The sequence below is a fragment of the Trichoplusia ni genome, chromosome 15, assembly GCF_003590095.1.
Source record: "Trichoplusia ni isolate ovarian cell line Hi5 chromosome 15, tn1, whole genome shotgun sequence".
Lineage (NCBI taxonomy): Eukaryota > Metazoa > Arthropoda > Insecta > Lepidoptera > Noctuidae > Trichoplusia > Trichoplusia ni.
In genome coordinates, this window is record NC_039492.1 from 2,781,452 (window position 1) to 2,808,784 (window position 27,333).

At 36.0% G+C, this 27,333-nt stretch overlaps 2 protein-coding genes across 7 annotated transcripts; one reads left to right on the forward strand and one right to left on the reverse strand.

The window, feature by feature from the left end:
- Nucleotides 1-206: 206 nt before the first annotated feature.
- On the forward strand, nt 207-21,620 carry LOC113500953 (serine/threonine-protein kinase 4). 5 transcript variants are annotated; one of them, XM_026881907.1, is made up of 11 exons: nt 207-431; nt 11,006-11,108; nt 12,605-12,793; nt 13,885-14,112; nt 14,533-14,741; nt 15,051-15,160; nt 15,410-15,528; nt 15,929-16,061; nt 16,360-16,513; nt 16,769-16,917; nt 17,907-21,620. In XM_026881907.1, exons 1-11 carry the CDS (start codon nt 409-411, stop codon nt 18,077-18,079), a joined length of 1,590 nt encoding a protein of 529 aa, XP_026737708.1. In that variant the 5' UTR covers nt 207-408; the 3' UTR covers nt 18,080-21,620. The 5 variants fall into 5 exon arrangements, with proteins under 5 accessions (XP_026737708.1, XP_026737704.1, XP_026737707.1 ...); XM_026881903.1 differs by lacking the exon at nt 207-431 and adding an exon at nt 4,484-5,811; XM_026881906.1 differs by lacking the exon at nt 207-431 and adding an exon at nt 4,488-5,811 and having other exon boundaries at nt 16,769-16,853.
- Nucleotides 21,620-27,215, reverse strand: LOC113500955. 2 transcript variants are annotated; one of them, XM_026881911.1, is made up of 4 exons: nt 26,967-27,215; nt 26,104-26,194; nt 25,275-25,514; nt 21,620-23,648 (listed from the first exon to the last, which is right to left on the reverse strand). In XM_026881911.1, exons 1-4 carry the CDS (start codon nt 27,039-27,041, stop codon nt 23,605-23,607), a joined length of 450 nt encoding a protein of 149 aa, XP_026737712.1. In that variant the 5' UTR covers nt 27,042-27,215; the 3' UTR covers nt 21,620-23,604. The 2 variants fall into 2 exon arrangements, with proteins under 2 accessions (XP_026737712.1, XP_026737711.1); XM_026881910.1 differs by having other exon boundaries at nt 26,092-26,194.
- Between the last annotated feature and the right edge of the window lie 118 nt (nt 27,216-27,333).

The window sequence follows — 27,333 nt, forward strand, 5'->3', positions numbered from 1 at the left end:
AGAATACATGCCCATTCATGTGATTTTTTCTTCCTAACTACTCAATTATTTTTCTTCACAGAAAAAAATATTTCAGTTGATTAATCATGATTTTCCTTTTATAGCTAGGAAAACATAGTTTTTTCACAAGCAAAATTTCGAAGTCCAGCCTAGCATGAAATGGAGTGTTATTTCAAAGTGACAGTAACAAATATTTTATCTGCGCTCGTGTCGCAGTAAAAAAAAATCAAGCGGTGCATGTGCAGTTCTTGCTTATTTAGTTCTGTACATTAAATAACTATTTTGGCTATTTGCCGCACTTTTTATTTAAACATGTGCTAGAAAAATATTGCTAAGTGTTAATACAAATATAATGAACGTTTTTCATTGTGTAATATATTGTTGATTTGATAAAGTGATTTAGCAAAAATGACGGAAATGTCTTCGAAGAGGTGAGATTACTTGTCGCTGTTTATATGCTGTTGCTTACAATATAAAATATGGTATGCTGGAATTACCTGCTGAAGTCGTATCAAATTATGTAACTGATAATATGATGCCGCGTTGGCTTTCCTAACACCAGTATCCTTCTTTGATCACTCAAACCAATGACCAATAGACAGTTAATGAAAACAGCTATGCTCGTATAGAAAACGTATTTAAATTGCCATAGATTTAATATCACTTTCTCAAAAACCGTACAAACACTATAAAACTTGTTTACATACTGAGTTCTGTCAATATTTAAATAGAGAACTGTTATCATGAAGTTATTTTAAATCAAAGACAACTTCTATCAGAAATCTAGAGTTAATAATTGTAATCTTCTTGATCATTAATTTACCAAAAACAATCTATACACTGTACTACTATCTTCAAATATTTTTTACACTTGAATATGAACAAGGAGCTTTTTACCAGTGACCTTGTAATTTGTTTAAAGATACACATACATCATAGCTGTTTTGAAATTGTGAATAATAAATACTTCCTAGGAAGTAATAATAAAAACAAAATTATGCTTTTCATTACATTTGAATTTAAGGCAATGGTTTCTCTTGAAATTCTTTTATTTTCTATTCATTCTTATTTATTGCAACTAACAATAAACTCCTTATTACATATTTAGAGTAGCATTCTATTAATTAATATATGCTAGTAGCTAGTGAAAACTATCACGGTCCAATTCATATTGAGTTGTTGTCTGATAATTATTATAATCAATTAAATTTAGTTTCTTTTTGATACATATTAAATTTACTTTTTTGGTATTGTTTTTCTGGAGTCATTTTATGTAAGTCATTTTCATGTGTTACCGTTTTTAATCTGTAAGTTTTAGGCTTTAGCATTATGTAATTGTTTATTTTAACAAACACCACATTTTATGCAAATATATATTGAATTTTGGTGTGATATGACGAGAAAAAAATGAGACAAAAGCGCATGGTACAGTATATTTGGTTTGTTTCATATATATTTTCTAGTGATAACATGGATCATGGAAAATTTAATCATTTTGATGACATAAGACATTCTTTTTGGTGCAAAAGCTTTCTGAATTTCATTGCTTTGTGCAAGTGATACAGTTAAGCTCAAACTCATACACAAAAATCTATCCCAATAACTTGTGAAGTAATTTTTACAAGATGTGCAAACATTGCAAAATAATCAATTTTAATTAACACAGACTCAAACAATTTAGACAATGTGTTGAAACATGATTAAAGTGTAACAGGGAAAAAGTCGCGCCAGTAAAGTTATCTACATGTACATATACACTGACCGACGTACTTCCGTCGATATTGTGTACGAATGCTAATGTCCTTCGTCCTATGAATATTTCCATAAAGTCATCTGTAGTATAATTGACGGAGCGTGGCATATTCCTGGCCGGTTTTTAACGTAGGTACCCGATGGAGCCGTAACTGCCGGAATGTATCCGTGCTATATGAGGAGAGGACACAATCGCGGCGATGACACTTGTACTGCCATCGTCGTGCCAGCTTCTTATACTTGTTACGTAGGACGCAAAACACAACAACAAACTTGATTAATAATTATGTTATGAGAAATGCGATAGCTGCTTAAGCCCCCTTAATTGTATTTTCAAGCAACAGCCTTCATGTGTTAGTTGCAGTGAAGCACATTCCTTAACGTAATAAGTAACTTTCTCTGTATAAAACCCGGGACCAGTTTTTGCAATTACAATATATACGGCGTTTCATAAGCGTGCTGTTTGTTTTCTTTCCTTTCGTCCGATGAATGAGTCGAAAAGGCACCGCTTCGATTTGCTCGGTTCGAGTTCGCTCAACCCACCGCCTGGCCGCAGGACTATTCTGACAGACTAGATACTCTTTAAGATTTTTAAACCCTTTGAATTTTTTGCGAAGTTCATTTGCACTTTGCTTGATTAAATTAATTTACGTGGCATCCCGGACTTGAATTCGAAATTACTCCTTTTTATATTTTAATGAAGCTTTTGTAGCTTTAGCCACTCTAGCTGTCAAATATTCAAACAATCCACACGTACATAGGCACTTTTCATTCAGAGCTAAAATTCGGTAAAACTTAATCGAACTAAACGAATTATAAGTGTCGGAAATGCGACAAACGAATCGCAATCGAAGTAATCACATTACTCGCTGCCGTGAGCTTTGCAGATCAGTTAACCTAACTACAGGCGTAGAGGTCGGGTTAATAACGTTTCCAAACTTGTCCTATAAAAACAGACAGACTTTGGAATCGGATTGAAGACTATGCAGTATTTTTAGAATAACACTGGAGAACTTAGTGCGCGGGAATTAGTATCAAAATTTTTCATAGTCCGTCTGTTTTTATACATTAATTTATTCCTGAATTAAAAATCAACTTGCCATAAAATATCTGGTTTTGAAGGTAATTCACGGAGCATGTTTGATAATTAAAATAGGAAATCGATTGTCCTTAGTTTAAGTTGCAATGTACGGCCGAATGTCACTAGAGATTCGAAAGTCCATAAGTGATCCATAAGTCCAAATTCCTGGGCCCAATAATACTTATTTCTGAATAGTTAAAGAGATCATCTCATCTATACTCTATACTAATATATAAAGCTGAAGAGTTTATTTGTTTGAACGCGCTAATCTCAGGAACTACTGGTCCAAATTGAAAAAATATTTTTGTGTTGAATAGACCATTCATCGAGGAAGGCTTTAGGCTATATACCATCACGCTGCGACTAATAGGAGCGAAGATACAATTAAAAATGGGAAAAAAAACCAGGGCAGTTATAAATCATAACTTATATCTTCTACCCAAGGGGACGAAGTCGCGGGTAACAGCTAGTGTGTTCATATAGCTTCCTAAGTTTATACTAACTGGGTTATGGATTGAAAGTAAAATACCGTGCCTTCGTAGACGTTTTATCGATTACACGCAGCAATCCTGCATTATTAATGACTCCGCGTATTGTTTCTGGTTAATAAGGAAGGTTGCATGTGACTCAGAATTAATATCGATGTCTCCGTAGCCTATATGTCTAGGCATTGTTACGTGGGCTGATTTTTATGCGTTTTTCGAACAATATTATGAGCAAGGATGCTTGTAATATTAAAAGTTAAACTTACAGCATGGTTTACCAAAAACTCGATAATAAGCAGCTTGTACATTTTATATAAAGGCTTTGCTTACTTCTTTTGAAATTTCTTCCAGCCGATAATAAAACGACATAGGCTTACTGGATCCATTAAAAACTTGAAGATATTGAATAAAGATAAGATCCACAACATTCGTAGCTTACTTTATTTAAAAATCTTTAATTCTTTATAAAATAGTATCTACAAAATATATAATTTTGCAACTTTAACACCTGAATATTTCAGGAATATCTGCTTTCAGACTAAATTCTAGGTAACCATTTATCAAATGCATTAAAACGTTTATTTTACTGGTTCGCTTGCAAAACTGGTTCACGTGCGAATAGTTGGTGAAACGCGTGGGGGTATATCGAAAAGCGGGATTATGAACGGCTTTATTTGTTCAGTTTCTGGGTCGTCGATCTTAGCTGACCTGTCTCGTTACACTGAGAAAGTGCTTTTTTATATAGTGAATGCAGAATGTTTTTCAGGATAGTTTCGCATAGATATAACATTCATCATATAGTTTTATAAATAAGATAAGAATGCAAATAAAATGTCCGTTTCTACACCTGTATAGTACGCGTAGAGTGTGTCGTTATTCAGTTCATTGAACGATGAATTGCGCACGCAAAAATATCACAAACGGAAACTAAAATGTGTCAAACACAAACGGTATGCGATGACATCTTCTAACTAATATAAACTTACGTTCTAATTAGAACGGTCAAATTACACGTGCCAATATTCTTGAGTTAACCCTAGTTAGCTTAAAATACTTCAATATTGCAACTGAAGACCGATCACAAGAACGGCTTCATAAAATAGTTTCACGCTCTATGTAGTCGGAGACGCAGATGTCAGGAAGTAACGTTTAAAATATCAAAGTACAAACAAAATAACAAAAACTGTAAATACAGAGTATTATAAAACAGAACAAATAAACGTGGGATCCCATTATCATATTCAACGAAGGAGGAAGGCGGATGAGTGAATTGCAGACGGTAATAACAACAGTACACATTACCTACAGTAATACTGACTAATGAATGTTAACTGTATACCAATAAAAAGGTCACAGTGTCGATGTAACGAGCAGGATCTGTGTATTATTTATAGACAGACCAACACGCGGTTTTATTTATCTAGAGCCGCCCACCCGGCCGACTCTAACCCGCCGTTCAGCAATCGCGACATCCATACCATACTGTGTTAAAAAACTTAATGTCGTTTATGATTTATGAGTGTTCATTTCACATGTTTGGGTAAAGATATGTCTATTATAAGAATATTTGTTCATTTGATTCAGAGTTTCAAGTTTAGGCTTAGTTATTACCCACTAAAAGCATAGTAAGTAGGAAGAAGAAAAGCTTATTTCATGTCATTTGTAGAACACGGATCATAATTTCTGTGAAGTAGTAAAACAATGTATTTAACTGTTTCCTGTTATAATATATTCTTAGGCAGTTGAAAAAAGTCCAGATTATAAATGAAGTCCTGTCCGAACACTCTTCGCTAGATCATTTGAACTTGGAACGTTTGGTTATTGTGGCACATCAAAAGCAGTCACGTAAAAGCTGTCGCAAAGAACAGACGCGTTGTCGCCCGCCTCCTGGCCAGTTTTAGCCTGAAAAGGATACCCGTGTTTATTTCGGGGCACATAGTCTTGGTGATTGCTTTTGGATGATTGCCGTGGACTTGGCTGGTTACGTAAATTGTGGGAAGTGCGTGTGTTATTACTTGGCTCCGAATGTACCGTTGAAAGCTCAATTTTAATGATCTCACATGTTAAAGGCTCCTAACATTTTAATCTAAACAGTGATCAATTTCGGAGATCCTCTATGTTGGACACACCACATGTTACCAACACTGTCGAGACTGTAGAAACGTGGTGACTGTTGATACAATAAACAAAGTTTCGGTCGTGTCTGTGCATCGATGTCTCATATTGATAAAGTAAGTGCTGCATCAGCACCAAGTGAATGTGTTAAAAGGAATACGAATATATGTGAAGTTAATCAATCTTCGAAGTGAGTGTGCAAAACCGTAACAGTAGTATTTGATAACATTATAGTAGAGATGCATACCTCATGGATAGTGAGGGTAGACTAGTGTTTTGGAAGAGCGGTGTATGGGAGGGAGGAGCTCCCACTTTAAACTGCAACACCTGTAAGAAACGACGCTCTGACAGAATGAGCGCTAACGATCGCCCACAGGGGTGAGTACCAAAATGCCTTTTTTCCTTTGGTATTACGAGAATATTGTTATGACAAATATTTCTCTTTATTCATATAATTCACCAAATAAAAAAGACACGGTATAATATGAAACGGAAAATGTCTCAGCTGGCAACTGACTGAAAGTCGACTTGATGAATTCTCACCAAGATGCAAATCTATAAATGTTTATAACATGATTTAAATTGTGTTACGTTAATGCCATTTTGTTACGGTATTAATACAATGATTGATTTTGCTATATTACTATACGACCAATTCCCTCGTATCTTCAATTTTAAACGTGTTACTATCAAGTTTATCAGTTCTGTCTGAAAAGCTTAGGAGTCTGTGAATGAGGTACCCAAACATAATCCGGATAAACAAACCGCATCCCCAGACATACACCGCCAAATCGTGGATTACTGGGCTGCTTAGTCTGGCTCCGACGGGCACAAGTTTCCTCTTATCGGGTGATTGACTTCTCAGGGTGTATGCGCCTTAAAATGGAGATTCTCTTTTTCTCGTCTATCGTCTAGACTTAATTTCATTATTAATAAGGCATCAAATCTTAAAAATGTCTGGGATTTTTATTCCAGATATCCTAAATTCTCTCCCGTACTACAAAATGCGCTTGTGAATGTGTACTAAATAAATCGAGCAATACCAGCACCATACAGTCTGCGCGATTCGTGCCTGTCAAGTTTATTATTGGAAACAAAAATAAACATTACAAGCATTCTACGTCCCATACAATAACATTCCTTGTCAACTGCTCTGAGTTTTGTACAGATATAGTAAACTGGCTTACATTGTTGACTAAAGTATAGGTACCTGACATGTCTTGCGTCCAAATGCTCTCTTTTCGTATGACAAAGTAATTCATTACTCACACTCGACACATCTCAAGTATTTTATATGTACGAGATATAAAGTTATAATTGATCACTGAATGTTATAATATATTCGTGCACCTGCTTCTATTCAGGAGGCTTTTGTTATTTAAATAGTCTTATAACTTGTAACTCTAAAAGAGTAAGTAGACACTGCTTGCTTCTATTGTGCAACCTTTCTTTTGAGTTCATAAGGTTAATTCTTAATATGATGCTTTAACTTTTAAGCTAGAAGCTTATAAACACGAGACATTCGCACATGGGCTATTAAGTATTAATTCGCAAAAAATCTTTTTAGTCTGTTGAATTTAATCTCACACAATCTGAGTGCTTAAATCCTTAATCTCTGGGATAACTGTAGCCAATTAAAACGTTACTCGAAATACTAAGTCTGCACAGTGTTTGTTCGTAAATAGATCGTTATTTTGAACAAATTCACAGCATTGTGTGCTTATTTTCGCCTTGTTGCATATAAGGGTAAATAATATTTGCATGAATCACCGTGCCCTGCGAAGTCTCGGGCCAGGAACCCGTTTTCCTTAAACAAGTTGCGCCGTCAAATTTTTAATATCGCACGTACGATACGGATGTGCTGTGTATTATTGTTAATTAAGAACAATGGAACAAAGGCTGAACGTTGATTTATCTGCGTTTGTATGACTTTGTAAGTTTAGGCGAGATTTGACATTGAAACTAAACATTGATGTGTGTTTTGCTAACACGAATGGTCTTCGTTACTTATAGGTTCAGTTGTATCCCGCAAAAGCATCAATAATGTGAACTCCGCATCACGACCCCTAAAACCATTTTTCTTAAAGGATGATATCCTAAAGTTTAATTAAATTTCTCCGTAGTGTTCAATTTTGTTCCAATTTTTGTTATATCACTGTGAGTCACCATAAACAAGACGAAATCGGTGTCAGAAAATCACTGGATCAAAACCTAAAAAACAGGTCACTGGCGAAAAGAACTGTTATTTTGGTGGGCGTAGTGAATTGGGAACACTTTTACATTCGCATACTGGTGACGTCATCGATATCTTCACCGTTGCGCTCGACATTAACCGTTGGGCCAGTGGCCCGCCTGGCATGCATTCCGCCTTGTAAGATCTGCCCTTTCAAGAACACCACTCTGATTCTCCACATGCCTCTTGTTGACCCAGCTTCTCAGACCGCATAACAAGATGTTAAAATTTAACATGCAATACATTGTGTAAAACTACAACAATGTATAAGTTCTGATAATTGTCAGGTAGCATATGTCGTAGTTTCTTTAAAGGCAAAGCTTTTAATTTTTTTCAATTGTAAACTGTGATTGTTTTTTTTTTTTATAAGAAAGAAGAATGAAGTGACTTCGTATGATGTTCATTAGAATTGTCCCACCATTTATTTGTACAAATGCTCGTGTCGATATTGATTTCGAATACAATAATTTAATTTAACAACCTCTCCTGCTTTGCACAAGCTTAATCTAATGAGTTCCGTGAGTCCTACAGTATTAAAACATAATAATAACCTCGAACATACTAAGCAACGCGATGTAAATGGTAACCCTGAGTACTTGTATTTCGGACCGTAACGATTCTATGACTCAATATTAATACTTTCCTTAAAACCAATATTGGAACACGTGCACGCATGAACATGCATCATTCATTAGATGTAACTTCCATTAAGCGGTGATATTTGCTGAAAGTAGAGCTATGGTTAGCCACTTAAATGGATTTCAAAAAACATCATTGATCCCATTTTGAATCAGTATTTTTCTGGTTCCTTTTTCAAGGGTAGAATATAGGTTTCAACTTGATTCTGAATCTTTTACCAACACATATTAGATTCACATTTTGTCAGGGCTCCGACTCTGCTATTTTAGAATGGCCGATGAATGATTGCTAATTGAAAAATGTTAATCGGAATACTAATAGTGTTATTTTAATCCTATTTCCACTCATTCATCGGCCATTGTAAATAGTAGAATTGGGGCCCTGATTTGATTATGATTAATAACTATTATTTTGTACAAGTATCCATAATGAGTCACAGGCATAGAGGCGTTAAGCGTGAACAAACAATGATCGCGTAGTGTTATGGGCGATCGTGCGCATATATGGGCCAAGTGCACCGGATGTACCATCAGGTGTTACTCCTCGTAGTAAATGCTTGGCATGCCTGTGTATGAATAGTTAAGCTCGCCGAGACTATTGTCTTACTTACAACCTCTAAGTACGGTTAGATAATTATATTTCATATAGAAACGAGGAAAACTATTCAGCGTTAATTTATAACGAACTAAAATCTAGTTTTAATTCCTCATTATATTTATACATGTGCGGTGGACGAGATAAAATCTTAATGCCTTATTTTAAAAGGCCACAATAATAATAAAGGTACGTTTGAATATTTTTTGTTGAGGAACACATCGCTATTCTTCCAGGTGTTGGCACAGATACTGTAGCATCGTAAAGCCGGCCTCGTCGTTGCGTTGGGACACTACTATTGCCCATACATCATTACTGCTTTCTCTATTATTAGTGTGCGTCGCATACCGCACCCCTCACGACCGCTTTTCTTTTTAATCACCTCACTTTTAAGTAGTCCTTGTGTATTGATCGCGTCCTTTCGAGGAAATTTGAACTAGTTATTTAAAATTCCACCCCTGTTGGAACAAATATGTAAATTACTAGGACTGGAGAGTTAATAATAACATTAGTTGCGTCAATAAATATTCAATACGTTTGCTTGTGCCTAATTAACTATTTAATTGAATTTTTATAATTAAGTAGATACCATAGACTTACTAACATAAGTGTTTTAAAGATTGAAAACCAGATACATTACGTCTTAGTACTTTATTTTTCTGTATTATATGTATATTTTTTGCAGATTTTCATACTTTTATTCAAGGACGTTATGATCAATATTTACAAGAATTACATGTTTACTTTATTGACATCATTTTCGTATTTTATAATAATTATGCATTATACAGCATGGATATGTTAACGGTTTCCCGGAAACTTGGACTGTATTTATGGGTGTAAAAATAAGTATGTGTCACGTACAAAATATGTTTTCGAGTAAAATATTATAGGGCTATTAATTAACTGACCGCATCAATATAATTCCATATTTCTGAAGCATTTATTACCAACTCCTGGAATCACCTAACATAAAGTTTTATGCGAGTCTAATTCTGGAATGGCAGCTAGTCAACTAAATTACTGACGCAGTATAATGACCTCAAACATTGAAATCAGGTATTTTTTCTCGAGACAACTGAATAAAATATCTCATATCTGTTAGGGAGTTCACTTTGGACACATTAAACGGCAAAAATACTTTGTTCTTTAATGCTTGCGTTGAGTTCCGTATTATTCTTAGCTCTACATACAGTATTGTTTTGTGAATGTATGCGATGTGTATACTTGCCGGGGGTGCACTACTCCTAGGACGAATAGCTATAACGTTGGGTTTTCCAAACGGTTAATCAATACTTGACTCCCGTATGACAGGAAGTAATAAAGCTTGCTAACTAACTCATTACGTGTACCACAAAGCGGGCTCTACGTCTTGAAGAACAATGGCCTGTGAACTGGCCAAACGGTATCATACGAATAATATTCTCATTGTTAGATTTTGGAGGAAACCACAAAATGTATTTTAATATATTTTGAATATAAAATATCTAACATTGTAGTCAACAGTTTTGATAAGAGTTCATTAACCTTGGTTTGATTTAATGGGCATCCTTTTTATTTGTTATTACTCGCTAGAGCTACGCTAACTGATTGTGTGTAGTTCGCATTATAAGTCTGAGTAATCGAATAAGCAATAATTTGTCGATGCCGCCCTGTTTGAACTTTGGCTCTAGATTGTGGCTGATTTATGTATGTAGGTTGGAGAGATAGGCTGGAATTAGAAACTAACGGTCTTGTGATTATTAATTTTATGTATTACGGTGTTAAGTTAACGTTTCAAGCATTAGATACAAATTATATTTGCTAATTACAAAATGTTTGATCAATTTAAATTTTCAATAAGTTAATTTTATTTACCATGTCAGGATCGACGATTGTGCCGTATTTAGTTCCTACTTTATTTGTTACATGAAACGATACTAAAATTAATTATAATGTGAGAGTAACTTGACCTGAGCTTGAACTCTGCTAGGCTTTTGAAGCGAAAACTCACAGCCTCAATCAAAACACATTCAATTAAAATGTTATTAAGTTAAACCCATCTTCTTATTGTGTATCATGTTCTTTATTTTCGTTTAAGATGATAATTTGTGTTTGTTGTTTCAGTGAGCTAAAAAAACTCTCTGAGGAGAGTTTGACGCGCCAGCCGGAGGAGGTGTTCGATATAATATGCAAGTTAGGCGAGGGCTCCTATGGCAGCGTGTACAAGGTAAGCAGACATATCGTCCCTAGTTATCTTATAACAAACATATGGAAGAAACTCTGATTAGTCCTTTAATTATATTCCCTAGGTTAATTTAGTATCAAATTAAATAAAATACTCCTGATAAAATTAAAAGGGATTGTCTGTTAACTCACTGTCGCGAAACTTAACTAATTAAAGTTTGGAAGTGGGACCTTAATAAAACGTGTCTAATTGGCGACCAGTCTGCATTGTTTCTCGTTAGTTCTTACCGTCTTGAGTACCACCTAGCTCTGTTTAGTCTTATGTAAATGTCGTTTCTACATTGGATTAACGGAAGCATGAGTGAAGGAGTGTAAAAGTAGATAATCCCTTTACAAACAAATTATGTTCATTGAAAACATTTTATAGTCTAAGTATGAAACCTTACACAGCCATTACTAATACTTGTGTTTAAATAGATTGTGGGTATATCTCTTTTGAATTATAAACGAAAAGAAATCAAATGTGCAGACGCTAATAGTGGATAAAGAATAATTTTATTCAATAACTCGGGATACAGAGATTTTCAGCAAATTGGGGTTACCCAAAGCTTTTAATCTCAACAAATGGTTATTGCCGAGTATTCGGGGTACGCAAGGGAGAAAGATAGGAACGAAATCTCATGTCTAAGCTATCTAGATCCACTAGATACAAATTAGACCTGGACTTTAAACATAGGTACTTAGATTTACGCCAATTGCCAAGCCAATGTTTTCCCTAATGTTATTTAGCCAGTGTCATAAGTCTTGCTTAATACACAAGTGGTGTATTGATACATTTGATACATACAGTGTACGCACTAGTATTATTACTACATAATACATTGCTGCATTGTTGTCTTGGGTTACTCGTAGTATTAATTCACACGATAGTGCCAGCGTTCCGCTCTCAATACGTTATTGCTTGTACGTTCTAGGGTTGGAATACGAGTCCACACGTGCACTGGCTTGATTGGAGTATGGTTAGGCTAGTGATAAATATAGCGTATGGCTCTACAGTTGATGGTCTCTCGTTTGAGCGCTGTGCACTGACGTGAGCACAAGCGGCCACTTTAAGTGTGATGATCGCCGCAAGGTCATGGTTAGTCTTAAATGACGTTGATGACACGCTAGTTTGAATTTTAAAGGCTTTTGGCCTAAGATGTAGAAATATCTTGAAACATCGTGATACTCAATTATGTTTTTTTTCTATGTTCTAAATTAATGACTCTCATGGAGAGTAATCATTAGTGTCTCACTCTTGGTTTATAAGTTTGTCATTTAAATTGTCTTAAAACTATATTAAATTGATATTCTTTACTACCCGAACTAAATTTGCAATGCACCGAATTTAAATTTATTTGGTCACACCTGGTATGGATCCAACATTAGTCCTTTTAAATCATATCCGTGTTGCATTAAAAGAATACACGGAGGTTAATTTGCATCGACATGTTGTGGAATGGCGTAGAGTATTAACAAGTATCGTGTATCGTGTTCCAGGCGCTGCACAAGGAGAGCGGCCAGGTGCTGGCCATCAAGCAGGTCCCCGTGGACACGGACCTGCAGGAGATCATCAAGGAGATATCCATCATGCAGCAGTGCGACAGCCCCTACGTCGTCAAGTACTACGGCAGCTACTTCAAGAACACCGACCTATGGGTGAGAGATTCAGAGGTCACAATATGTTTAGTAAGTGAATGAGACGGAGGTTCATCTTATACTAATGTGTCTATGTTGCAATACCTTTTGTTAGCCCGTACACGCTGTGTGTAGCCTCTTTATTTTGGTTTCTCTTTAGTTAGTTAGACCGAGATATTGTTCCTACTATATTACTTATGTAAGCCGGCACAATAGTGAACAAAACGACGAATTAAAACGTTCCTTATGATTTTATACCTCACCCGTCTCGCGCCTATTCTGTATGATCCAAAGTATTTTTTTTTTTACTGACAACACTTAAAGACATTGTCATCTTAACACAAAGTACTAAATTAAATCACCCCCTTTTACTAAACGAATAACAAAAAATATGTCTACTAAGTTTTCGTGACTAATCTTATGTAATTTCAGTTGACTAAGCTCTGTTATTAACAGTCTATACGTAACATTCAAAGTAATTGTCTAGTAGTATTCCTCATTAATTAGTTGAGGAATGTCGCTAATGGCCTGTGTAGACAGGCGACAGACAGGCCTTCTAATTGGGGAGGCTTCAAGGCTAACACTATCGATCTGTGGAGAAGGGTATAGGACATATACCTGCACCAGACGCGGAACATAATGTATCCAACAGTTATACAGACCATCATTAGTATTCATGTTATAGAGTGTATGCAACTGAGTAATAAGAATTGCAACGAAATTAAAAAATAAGAAATACATATTATGATGTGGCATTAAATGGTCGTTGTAGGGGTATTGTTGTTTTTATTCACGCAAGCTTTTTATCTTTAATTTTTGTTTTTAAACAGTGCTTTTTAAAGATTTATGTTTCACGTATTTAGTATATAATCATAGTTGAAATCCGATTCAAGAAATTTGAAAATTGAAATTATTTAAGTGAAAAGTTGACCTTTGATGTAGAGAAATTTTTATTGTAAACAAGTTACAAAATAATTCATTGAACCATATTATGTTTTTTCTATCAGAACTATCGTCATTCATACTTCATAGCATTTTAATTAACTCATAAATATTTACCTCCCTAGATTATCACAATTCTTCCAAACTCTACCCACGTGACTTATATAAAATAAATATTCTAACTGCTAATACTATTGTAGATTGTAATGGAATACTGCGGCGCGGGGTCCGTGTCCGACATCATGAGGCTACGGAAGAAGACGCTATCAGAAGACGAGATAGCCACCATCCTCTGTGACACGCTGAAGGGTCTGGAGTACCTGCACCGGCGGCGGAAGATCCATCGGGACATTAAGGCCGGGAACATTCTCTTGAACACGGAGGGTCACGCTAAACTGGCTGACTTCGGTGTGGCTGGACAGTTGACGGTGAGCGATGAATGTTTGTGTTTTGTTTAGAAAGGTTTTTTGTGAATGTTTATAACCGTGGTACCTATAGCAACTAGTACTGAGTAGGATTGTGGCCGTAGGGAATGGAATAGTACAGACAACTCGCTTAACAACGTCTCTTTTCCATACCAGTAATAGTTAGATTAAGCTCACAAGTAAGCGCACTTTTTTATGTTTTTTGATAATGTGAGTAGCTGTGTTAGGTAAGGTTCGGAATTTGTATGTGTATAGGCGAATTGCTCTTTAGAAATAACTATCATTATCTCGCCTTTTTACCACTCAATTTTATAACATTTTATTTACAAAACTAAACACGTGTCATATGACTTACTCGTTTTGCATTTTAAGGAGGAGTATTGGAATACTTTTTGATTTTGAACAATATTGTTGTGTTCCCAGGACACGATGGCGAAGCGCAACACAGTGATCGGCACCCCGTTCTGGATGGCGCCCGAGGTCATCCAGGAGATCGGCTACGACTGCGTGGCCGACATCTGGTCGCTGGGCATCACGGCGCTGGAGATGGCGGAGGGCAAGCCGCCCTACGGGGACATACACCCCATGCGGGCCATCTTCATGATCCCCACCAAGCCGCCGCCTTCCTTCAGGTATACATACAGGCACGGGATACTACTCCCGAGCTGCTTATTGACGTCAAATATTATTATTTAATCTGTTATCAAATTAATCGAATAATATTAAACAGAACGGCAGACTTAACCAATCGCTTAAGTGATATATACAGTGGGATTTCAAAAAACTATCGCAATTTAATAACATTATCTACAGAACCCTCATATTTGAGATCACTAACAATTACGAAGATCATATTTGCCACATTGTAAGTAGTTACTCAGGCCTTATCACCGAACTACCAATAACTATTTCTATAATTGTAACATATTTTTTCTTCTTAGGGAACCAGATCAATGGTCTCCAGAGTTCATAGACTTCGTCAGTCAGTGCCTCGTGAAGAACCCTGATGAGAGAGCCACCGCCGAGTACCTGCTAACACATGAATTTATTGGTAAATACCCTTCTTATTAATTACATTTAATTGATAATGATAAAAGTCGATTTTATGATAATTATTTTTTCAATCGATTTCAAAAAGAATTGTTAATGTCAGAACTTCGGGCTGGAGAAACTGATTTTGTTGATTATTTTTCATTTAACGTTAAATAGCTGTTCTGTGATCCCCGCAAAATTTCATCAATTTGGATCAGTACACTTACCTCAGTTCAGCTAAAGTGGTCCGTGTTGTTGTTCCCGTCAGGTAACGCGAAGCACCCGAGCATCCTGAGCACGATGATAGCGGAGGCGCGCGAGATCCGCGAGAGCCAGGTGTTCCGCAACGCGCAGCATCACACCAACAACGCCAAGACCTTCGCGGCGGTCAGTATGCCCGAGACACACTACGGAAACTAATATTAAGAGATACACATATCTAAATAATTGCGATATTTTTGTAAGAATCATTTGTACACCAGGAAAGAAAATATTGTCTTTTCGCGACAATTGACATCCCATTTTTACTAAATCAAAATCAAAAATCATTTATTCAAATTAGGTTACCAAGTAGCACTTTTTGAAGCTCAGGTAACATTGGCCAGCACCCAGTTTCGCCCACCCTTCACCGATGGCTTGATGTGAAACCTATTTTGTTATACCTATTAGCAGAACAGCAACTTCCTTAATTAAGTAGGTTACAATTGTTTTGAAAATGTGATTTATGTCTTGTCATAGAACATGTAACAGTATTACGGTAGTAAGCTAACTGTGTTGCTGTGTCCAGGACGCGAACTACTCGGAGGCGACGATGAAGGCGAGTGGGGACGGGACGCTGGTCCCCGCGCGGGACGAGCTGGCCGCCGACCTGGGGACCATGGTCATCAACGAGCCTGATGCAGACCTGGCCACCATGAAGCGTGAGAGACACTGTGTTATATCTACTTGTTAATTTTTAGGAATATACGCAAAATCAAATAATCATTTGTAGTTTGACGACAGTGTAACACTATCATACAAAAGGCGCGGCTTTGGTATTTCTAAAGAGAAATGATCTGAATTCAAATATCTTTTTAGATGAAGACTTCTTGAGTGTTTAAAAAAAAAAGTTAGTTTTTATCAGAATACAAAAAGTAGTATTTTTATTGTATTCATTTTAGGACTGAAAAATATTTTTAGTCTGCTTCTCCTTTATTTACATGGCATGTCCCCCCGCAGGCCACGACACGGACCCGATGGACACGAACCGTCCTAAGTACCGGCCGCTGTTCCTGGAGCACTTCGAGAAGAAGGAAGTCAACCACCTGAACATCGGCGCCAACACCAACGGGACGCTGCCCGCAGCCCCCCGACACGCGGTCGCCGCGCACAGGTACACGCTCTCGAGGAGGAAACGTACCAGCGACTGTAGCCCGGTTAAATAGCTCAAAGCGTAACTATATCAGCAAATTCCATCTGCAAGACATGTTATCAATCAGTGTAAACCTAACTTAACGTAGGGAGACTCCTGAATTGGCAACTGTTTCACAGTTGACTGCAGTTCCGAAAAGAATAATTGAATTTAAACGTATTTATGCTATCACATCACACCTCATCTCTTATTACTGTTGTTTTTTTTGTATTCCAGTGTGGAAGGCGGCGAGCCCGAGTCGGAAGTGAACCCGGCGCTAGCTTTCCAGCGCGCCTTCGTGGAGGAGGGCAACTTCGAATTTGTAAGTCAACTGCACGTCGTGTCCCTGCTCCCGCTGCGACACTCGCAGCCCTCGCCGCGCGCGCGTAAGCAACGCCCCTCTAGCCGCCAGGCCGCCAGCACTCTAGCTAACCTGCCTGACCCCAGTCAGAGCTTCCGCTGTGTTTCTAATACTTTTATTTTTTCCCCTTAGCCCGACCAACCTCAACGCAAGTAAATATGAGAAACTATTAGATTTGGTCAAGTTTTGTCTTGTACCAGCTTCTTGAATATTCAAAGAAAAAAGAAGTAAACAGTTCCAACCGTCCTACCCTGTATGTTAATTGTTTTGTGATAATATAATTAAAACTTGCTAACTTTGTTATAGTGTGAAATACGTTCTCACTCGTTTTTAACCTTAACATACAATGCACTATTTTCTTATTTATTTTGTCTCCCTTTTATCCAAATAAATCAACTGATTTGAAGTGAAAAATTGAAAAATTATCTGAAGATTATAGTAATAATTCAGTAATAATTCCTTTTCCAAATTGACTTATTCTATTATCATTCGAAGCTTGCGTTAACAATCGGCCAGTTTGGAGGTGTCGATCTCATGTACTAATACGTGTGAATAACGGGTGTGAGTAAATTAACGCTTTTACTGTTTATGTACCTTAGGTTTATAAGCATTATATTATATATTCCATTTGATTAGAGACCTAACTTATATTAAACAATCTTTAAAAGCGGTTAATAACAAAGGTAAAGCAACTTTAAGGACTGCCGGATCGAATGAAGTACTGCTACTTTTGTGTAAAAAGTCATATAACCTAACCAAATGGAATATAACCTATTTTTATGATGGGATAAGCTTCAGTAATAACAACTGAAATGGCACAGCGAGACTAGAGACTTGTGCCCAGCAGTAGGAGAGAAAAACAAAGAAATGCTGTGCAACAAAATTCTACCCGCTTAACAAATTCAAGGAGTTACCTTGCAAAATAATACAAATAGTTTGCCTGCCTAAAGTTATTGTCGAAATGAATACCTACAAGCATATGTGTAATAGTGTCCGTCGTGTGTGTGCCCACAGCTGGGCTACCTGTCGGTGGGCGAGCTGGAGGCCCGCATGGCGCGGCTGGACGCGGAGATGGAGGCCGAGATCGAGCTGCTGCGGGCGCGCTACAACCGCAAGCGGCAGCCCATACTCGACGCCATACACCTCAAGCGGAAGCGCCAGCAGAACTTCTAGCAAGGGCCACGTAACGCACAAGGGCTCCAGGTACTATTATATCATCGTAGCATAAGAAGCAGTCTTACAGTAAACTAATAAATTGTGCTAACCTTTGTCAAAAATGTAGCTAAGGTTTAAAATCATCAACTTATTTGTTTCATATGATCTTACAATTTCAATTAGGTGCTTTTCATTAGAAGGTGCCAAAGAGGAAATGCGACTGTTCATATTGTTCCTAGTTCCCTGACATGATTCGGCCTAAATATTTTTGAAAAGTTTTGTCTCCTGCTTTTGGCCAAAAACCGTGCCATTCGTGTGGAAGTTTCGCTGTGTGCTCACTACTGTGCCGCTTGATTCAAAGTTGAAGTTATTTCAGATGGCTCTAGCATTTTACTGATGCTTCTGTCTTTAACCCACGCCGTGTTATACATATTTTGGAACCCAAATACTTCACTTTCAGTCTCACTCATTGTTGCATTTTCTTTTCCGCCAATCTACGTAACTTCAACCTTGTGTCAAGCTCCATGCGTGACATAAATGCAATGGATAATATTTTGGGAGGTCTCTGCTATGTCTGCGCCCCCATTAGTTTTAGTCTAGCTTGTTAATATAGATTGTTATCGTAGTGTAAAGTAGCGATAATTAACATAAGGACACGTAAGGTTGCTGAAACATATCCCCAGGGCGGACAGATGGCGCCACTATTTACCGAGGTAAACGGTAGCACGTCTTGTGTATTTTCTTTTCCTTGCAAAATTGTAAGTCTTAATTGACATCAAAGTAACATAAGTATTCCGCTAATAACTAAATTCAATTGACGTTACTTTTGTGATCGGGCAATATCAACAGCATTCGTTGTAATAAGTCTTCACAGCCACACGTCGGTGCAGACATGATCTGATTTCGATTATTGAAGTGAAAGAAAATACACGTCCGCCGCCTAGACTACTTTATTAAAATATATGACAATATTATTTGTAGATATTACTAGTAATTATTGTGACATTTGGTTTCAACACGACTGTTTCTTTTTGTTTGGTGTATTGCGTTCGAACAGTTATTTATTAAGTTCCTTATGTTTTAGATCTCAGATGTATCTCGCATACTGTATTATATATACGTATATATTGTAATTAGATTATATTATTCACTCAATTTGTACATTGTTTACGACATTGTAGTGGGTTGTGAGATGAATTTATTGAAAATATAAATAATACATTTGAACTTCTATTATCTAGTGGAACAGATAGCTGTACATGGGAGAGGTTTCTTTTAAGGGTAACCTTGATTCAGGTACTAACAACAAGATTATACGTTTTAAAGTTCGTTTCGATTCTCACTAACAGTTTTGATACTTGAAATAAGCAGAGTAACATCTTTAAACAGACATCTGTCAGCTTCCGAAGTACTCGCTATGTGTTCCACTCCATTACTTCTTGTACCGTTAAATCCTTATACCTATTGGTAGTCAGTTACCTATCCTTTAAGGGTATCCTCTAATTCTCACAAGATTTTATGCATTTCTACATTATAATAAAGTTAAATAATTAGCAAATATTATGAAATATTAGCGATAACGAGTGATTATTTGAGCTGGACATAGATAGCTGTTTTCATGTAATATATGTCTTTTGCCATATATAGAGTATTTTGCTAATGTTAAGGTGGACACTGACTGGGAACTTTTGCATATTGGGTGTCAATCGTGGATGACACATGCCTCTTGTTTCCCTTTATTCAACAGCTCCCGATCAGCATCCATCTTTAGTGATCATCTTAATCGATTTGAAATCAAATAATACAAAAGTTTAGAAGTGCCATTAAATATAAATGAAGAAATCATAGTATTTTCGTACTCAAAGCAATAGTTATACATTAGAAGACTATATCTTTTGTCAATAAAGTATAGAATATCGGCGATATATTTTTTGTGCCATTAATGATAACAAAATTACAGTTTTTGATGATATGGGTATATTTTAAGTCTGCTTTCAGGCTGCAAAAGGCTACTATTTTGTTATATTCATTGCAATATTGTTATACAGAGATGTAGAGCCGACACCACTCTGGGAGCAGACAGCTTTTATTTATTAATATTTTGAACTCCTAAAGCTTGAACGAAATTATTCGTAAAGTACTACTTTTGTAATATTTTAGCCTTATACTTGAATATGTTCTGAGCTTGTAAGTGTCCTGACATTCAGGCGAAATGTTTCAGAGAAATAATCATTTGCAAAAAGCAATACGGGTCGGCAGAGAAACTAATATAATGAACGCTTGGTAAAGTATAAGTATTCCATGGCAAACAAGAATATCAATAAGGTTAAACATTGAAATTAACTGAAATTATTTAAGTGTTAGTCTAGTGAAGGCGCTGCCGACTCTCAACTGGCCTACTAAATGATTTGGAAAACTAATTCGTCTTTTTAAAATGTACAGGGTAAAATTATACTAAATTTTATGATTGTGAAACTCGCTTGGACAGCAGTCACATGCTTTTAAAATTCAGTTTGTCATATTTGGACTTTCACTCGATTTTTACAATTTTTTTGAATTATAATGTAATCAACCCTAATTTTTGGATGAAGTTATATATTTAATTTTAAGTACTGTAACAAATTTAGGATATTGATAGGTTGAAGTAAGTGGCAATGATAACAACAGTATAACGCGTGTTGTTGCTATTGACATTTAAATGAAAATGATCCTTAATGAGAATGATTTGCATTGTTTTAAATTAGGTTGTTTACTGATACCGTGATCTTGTATTTAGCCAAGAGACAAACATTTGCATTTTGTGATTTAGATTACAGAAAATCAGATTATTATTAGAATACCGATCAGTACGCGATTGTAAATCATTGCCATTAAGGTAGAGTATCGAACAAAGCAGTATAGTGTTGTTGAGCTCTTGAGCTAGTAAGTTTGTTGTTGGACGAATACGACGACGCTTTGACCACGATCGGCGTGATTTTGTAATGTATGGCTGGCTGTAAACCGCACGATACTTAAAAAATCTTATGAAATCTACTGAAAAGTTTAATTTTAATTAAAACTGCGTAAGAACTGATGACGTAGAACTACGCAGAATGTACAGGCAATAGAAATACAGTAAATGGTGTCACGGTGCCGTCTAAAGCTAGATTTTAACCAAGAAAGTAGTAATTAATGAACTTATGAAAGTGTTATGTTTAGGATTGCCAGCGTATTTCTATTGTTCCTGTACACTTAATTGTAATTGTAATTGGCAAAAAAAATATGGGAATCAAGTTGCTGCAAAAAAGACTACCTACCTATATAATTTCGCCCAAAATTACATATTAACAACGAAACGATTTACTTTGATAAGTAGCTCAAAGTCAGCTCAATAAATAAGATTAATAGTTGCAGCGTGTCCGGTGTCGCGCGGCGTGCAGCCGGCCTGCAGCCGGCCTGGAGCCTTGTATTATAGTTTGTTGTAGAGTATGATGGAAGTGCACTTTGTAATTCAGTAGCCTGTTGACAAGTGTTGAATAGCTGCGTACGCATTATATTTTTGGACAGACAACTCACTGAAATAAAAAGATTAATTCATTATAAAAAACTTTATTTTATTTCTCGTTCAACGAAGTTACAATCGGTCAAGACTCTGCATCCTTTACAATTCATATCTTTACGTAATTTATATTTTACAAACAAAATTCTTCAATACACTTTTTGTTCAATTCTCCAATCAAGTGTCGCATTTTAATAACTGACTAGCATTTTAGATTCTTTTGATTTATAACTTTAATAAAACTTTAAAAACATTTTTGAGTAACCAAACTAAAACTAACAACCAAAAATCACAGATAAAAAGATTTACGAACTTAATAAAATAAATAGTTTATTTATTTACTAGAAAAATAATACTTGAGGATATCAGTGCAGGAGTATAGATAATTATGATTAATTTACGGTGGGAGGATAACATTGCAGGCAGACGTGGATCTACAGGTTCATACCTACTATAACTGTTTTATTGCTTACTTTACAATCACCAACATGAAGGGCAGTACAGCTAAATCTAATAAAAATAGGCAGCTTGTGTATGTTATGATAAATCCCAACTAACATACAGTTCTTCGTGACGACGATATTAACGTTAAATTAGGAACAACAAATGAAAACCTGATTATCACCATGAATGTTATCATACATGATGACGTAGGAAGTCAGCTCGATATTTGTCTATTAAATTAAATCTATAAATAGTTACATTTATTCGCATTTACACGACACTATCCAAGGAATACAAAATCGGTTAAAAATTACTTCATACTGTACATCTAATACACTCTGACCAATCTATCTAGTTCGATAATGATTTACATATTTGCAGTGTTTAGTTAACTTACATAAATCTATTTGACATAATGAACATGCCTACAAAATTACAGGATCACAGTTCATTTTCTAATTAGGTTTTCGACTAAAAGTTTTGTTTTAACGACTACAGACATTCATCACGCGCTCTCCATGTTACAATGGCGAAGCAGACATAACAAGTATAACAACCAAGTTTACATTACAGCAAATGAGTATTACAAGTATTGTTAACATTTTTACTTACTCCCCGATCCACGCCTGACTATTAATATCTATGATCTAAGTTCTAGACTTAAATTAGATAATACTAGTTTGCTCTTCAAACTTATATCTAATCTCCTTAGAGCATCTAGTTACAATGGTACCTATACAGACAAGGCAAAGACTTACGTTTCATGATAGTATCTATACATATAATGTTATGTGAAGATTATTGTCTCCGGTATATTGTTTGCGTGTGGCAAGGATCATTTAAACTGAGATCAAATTAAAACTGTTTAGCTTAATAGAAGAAGCAATGAACGGACTATTTATAGATAGTAGCAGATTAAATAATGTACTGTTTTACAGAACACGTCAGTTTGTTATTCCCGAAACCAAGCTAGCCCGCAACACATTTGAAGCCTAATGGGGCTCCAAAAGCGGCGGTGGTCCTGTATGGTAAGATAGTGTTCAGTGTAAGTATACACTCTCACACTACGAATGACACACAATAGAAAATGTAACACTTAAACTTTTAGTTAGCTCGAGGATTTTACCTACGTGAATAAATTAATACACAGCTTTAAAAAATTGTAATTCGTTACATAGACGATCACAGCTACAGTGGAATGATCATTTCCCTATAATACAGTTGTGTGGACGAAGTCCTATACGTCAGCATTGCCTGGATATTGAAGTAAAGTGCGAACCGCATTATATGAATGAAAAAGTAGAGGTAATCTAACGCATATTTCGTGATCTAAATACTTAAATCGTATCCAGCCAAAGCTGACTGATAAAATACACAAACAAAAACAATCGTTTTCATAACACAAGGGGAAGACATCTTTCCCTTTTAAATGCATTTTAATCTTTTCACAAGATTATCATAAATTGTTGTACAATAGTAAATAACGCACGCTACATGATCAGCCTGTATGGCGGACGAGCGTCCTATGGACGGCGACTATGTATTACGACTAATCATACAAATATTCGCCGTATACTAGTGCCGGAGTATCATCTGACAGTAGAGAAAGCTGTCGAGCACTGAAACAGAAAATACAGCATGTTACAGCACACACCACACGCGACTGATACAGCTACCAAAAAAAGATTTATCTATATTAGAATTAGGTAATACCTACTACATAAGTTCACAAGTTTTTAGGCAAACTGATCGCTAATTTACAATTTTATTAAAATATGTGACGTTGCCATCTACATCGGCAAGAAATGATTATCAAGCGAGTCCAAGCAAACAATACTTATTCAGTGAAGAGGAGCATAGTTGAGTCAAAATTAATTTAATTAATTAGCAAGTTTCGCGTGAACACTTAACATATTATTATATAGTTCAGTAGGTACCAGATACTGAACCCGTCACGTGACTTCCAATTAATGTAAGTAGAAGGATGGGTAGAGCAATAATGTCTATTTTTGTATAGTTGATATTATGTATTAACTAACTATTTTTTATAACTTGAGAGAGTGGGGTACTTCGCCTTGTTCTTGTTGATTAAGTGGCATTGGCTAGCATTTTCTAAGCATTCCCACTTTGAAACCCCTAAGCAAAAAGAGCGGCAAAAAGAGTGTGTGGTTTCAGAGCTCCCGAACGGATTGTGCGATTTCAGTTTTGTATTAAAGGTGTACACGTATTATGTGCCAGTGATCGTAGACGTAGACGTAGATGAGAAACACAGGACGGATTTTTAAAACAGTAATTACCATTTACTCCATATTAGATAGATTACTCGTGGATGATCAAATTCATTTAAGTAGGTACGTCAAGTAAAGAAGCCATAAAGATAAAGAGTATTTTTGCGACTGAAAGTAAGTAGGTACCTACCTATAGTGAAGGGAACTGACACGACTGTTATACCCTAAGGAATCCGTCGTATTTCTATCTAATCCATCCATTTTGCAATTCAGTTAGGATACAAAAGCTACAATAAGAAATAAGATCGCCGCATCGAGGTAAGATTAAGTCGTAAAAAAGATGAAACTTGTATGGGGGTTTGTCTCTTATGCTTTCAAGTAACATCCCCACTATACCTTGACCTACTTGAGAATGGTGTGACCTTTAACGGTTTGTAACGTTTTGAGGCATAAAGAGCACGAGTCACGACCTCCGGCAATAGGTAGGGCGCCGCATGCCGGTAGAATAGGGACGCAAGTGGTAATGTGAATGAGCAAAGAATATTCAAAGCATTTTGATGAAATTTCGCGTCTCATGTTTAAAATTAGTTAAATGCATTTTTGCGCACTTTGGCGTTTCTAAGCAGTTGATTACATTAAAATAGATTTTCTCCTAGCACGACTGTTATACATATAAAACCTTACTATGATTAGGTAAGAAAATATACGGTAACGCTAGTATAATTATTATTATGATACACCTTTTCGTTCACGGGATGAGTTTATGAGAAAAGACCCAGCTCTTTTTAAGGCCTTGTTGAGAACTTTAATCTGAAATGCGACGAGCATTTACCACGGGCCATTTACTCCCGCTCTAAAAAAGCATCGTAAGAAGATACAAATGTTTTGTGTAAAAATAATAATTAGGCTAATAAATGTTATGTGGACCAGTTCCTTAGATTTACCGGGAAACACATGGTGACGGAAATAATTCACGATTGATTTGTAAGGGACCAACATAAATTTGATGATACTCACGGTACTGTGCAGCACTGATCAACAGCTCGTACAACTGCATCGGTCCTTTCCCTTTCAACACGATCTCGCAGACGAACACGTATATGACCCTCGTGGTCTCGAAGAGCGAGTCCAGCAGCAGCCAGGTGGTGATATTGCGGCCAGTATTGTGACTCGCGCTTCGGTTCATCACCACGCAGCTGTTTAGGAAGCCAATACCGCTCGTCACTATCATCAGACCCGAAATGAAGTAGTGGATACCTGCAAGATGATGTTGCTGTGAATGTCTGTGGAGGTTTTAATTAATCCACAAAAGCATCGTGCTTGTATGTAATATGGCTGTCTTTTTTTTAAAAAAATGAGTATGGTTGCTGTTTTCGTATCTGGACAATAAATGTGCAGTCCAATATTTTAGACTTGTTCCTTTAAAAAAAAGGAAAGAAGGAGGAGGTTATCAATTTGACTGTATTTTTTGAAACCCTATCTGCCATTATTTATTTAAAAGTGGCTTAGGCATTTTTTTTTAATAACTGTTTCAATATTATTGTTGCTTCGGATGGTGTCATGAGGTAAGCACACCCTGAGAGCAAGTTGGTTTATACTATGAAAAACACTGCTAGAGAGTGGATATAGACAAACATGTAATCGATACATCACTTAGTATAATTAGAAAATACTAATATACTTAATTACAGATACATTTACAATTAAATAATGTTACAAATATTTAGTTAAATTCTGGTATTATTAATACTGAAATTCCAGTACATGAAGAAGCAACATGAGGGTACTGATGGATGTAATGCAACAGCAATCTAAATACAGAAATTTAGTATACCTATTGAATTACCTATATCACTTCCTTCTAAAGGATCTAGGTAAAACAGCTCCGGGTTCAGAAGACGCACCAGTGCCAGCACAAATGCTGTTGCTGAGGAGATCTGGTAACATTCCACAACAATATTAATCATGTTTTTTTTTACTTATTCTGCAAGTGATGATGGCACTTTCGCATTTAGGCAAGTTCTATTTCCTACATTTAAACATGTATTTCTATTCTTATATTTATTAATAAAAAATAAATAAATGCTAACATTAAAAGCATAATGTAATTATTGTTAGTGAGTAGCCAATTAATTAGAACTTATTATTTGTTTTGGCTTAGTCTAAGTATGTTGTTTTAAGAATTATGCTAATTAAAGTCAGTTTTTCTAATAAATTTAAATAGAATTGCTTCTGAAACTAGGAATTATTGTGTCAATATTAAATTGGTACTTATCTCACACATGTCATAAATAAAAGGCTTTACTATATCGTAATTCTAACAATATTAAACAACAATAGTCTAATGATAAATAAATAAAGACTTTACTGTCATATATTATAAGGCTTACAAAGATAATAAATAAATATTTGTTGTCACAGTGGAATGAGACACCATTGTACACAAAGTTAGCTAATGGATCCCTTGTTTATGTTCGTATGTATTCTAGATTGGGTTACGAGCCGCGACTCCGGCGATCATCAAGCATCCGACATCCTTCAATCAAGCCGAGCGAACAGGATTCTTTAACCAATTACATGAGGGTATAACTGACCTCCAACACAAATCGCTGCGGCAATTATTTATATATTTAGCGCACAGACCTATACCAAACTACAATAACTACTGACTTAACGTACTCAAAGTGAAAATAAATAATATTTACTCACAGAAAACACGGCAGCTACAACTCTCACATACATTTTTAAGTCTAACATCGGCATTGTTTTAGACTGTTTGGACATCGAGACGCACAACTACACTTAAATTAAATATTCTTAGCGCATTTATTTCGTAAAAATATGCAAAAGTTATTTGAAAATCGATATTATAAATTTGAGTTTTCCGAATTTACGCGCTCGTCTGACCTGCAACTCGAATCGATGAAATGTCAAATTGTCAAAATAAAATCAGACGGATCAAACGTCACAAACGAATGACTTGATATAACAAAATATTGCCAAGTTAGTGTTGAATTTTGTCATTAAAAATTATGTTAGTGGCATTAACGACTGGAATAATTATTTACAATTAGTA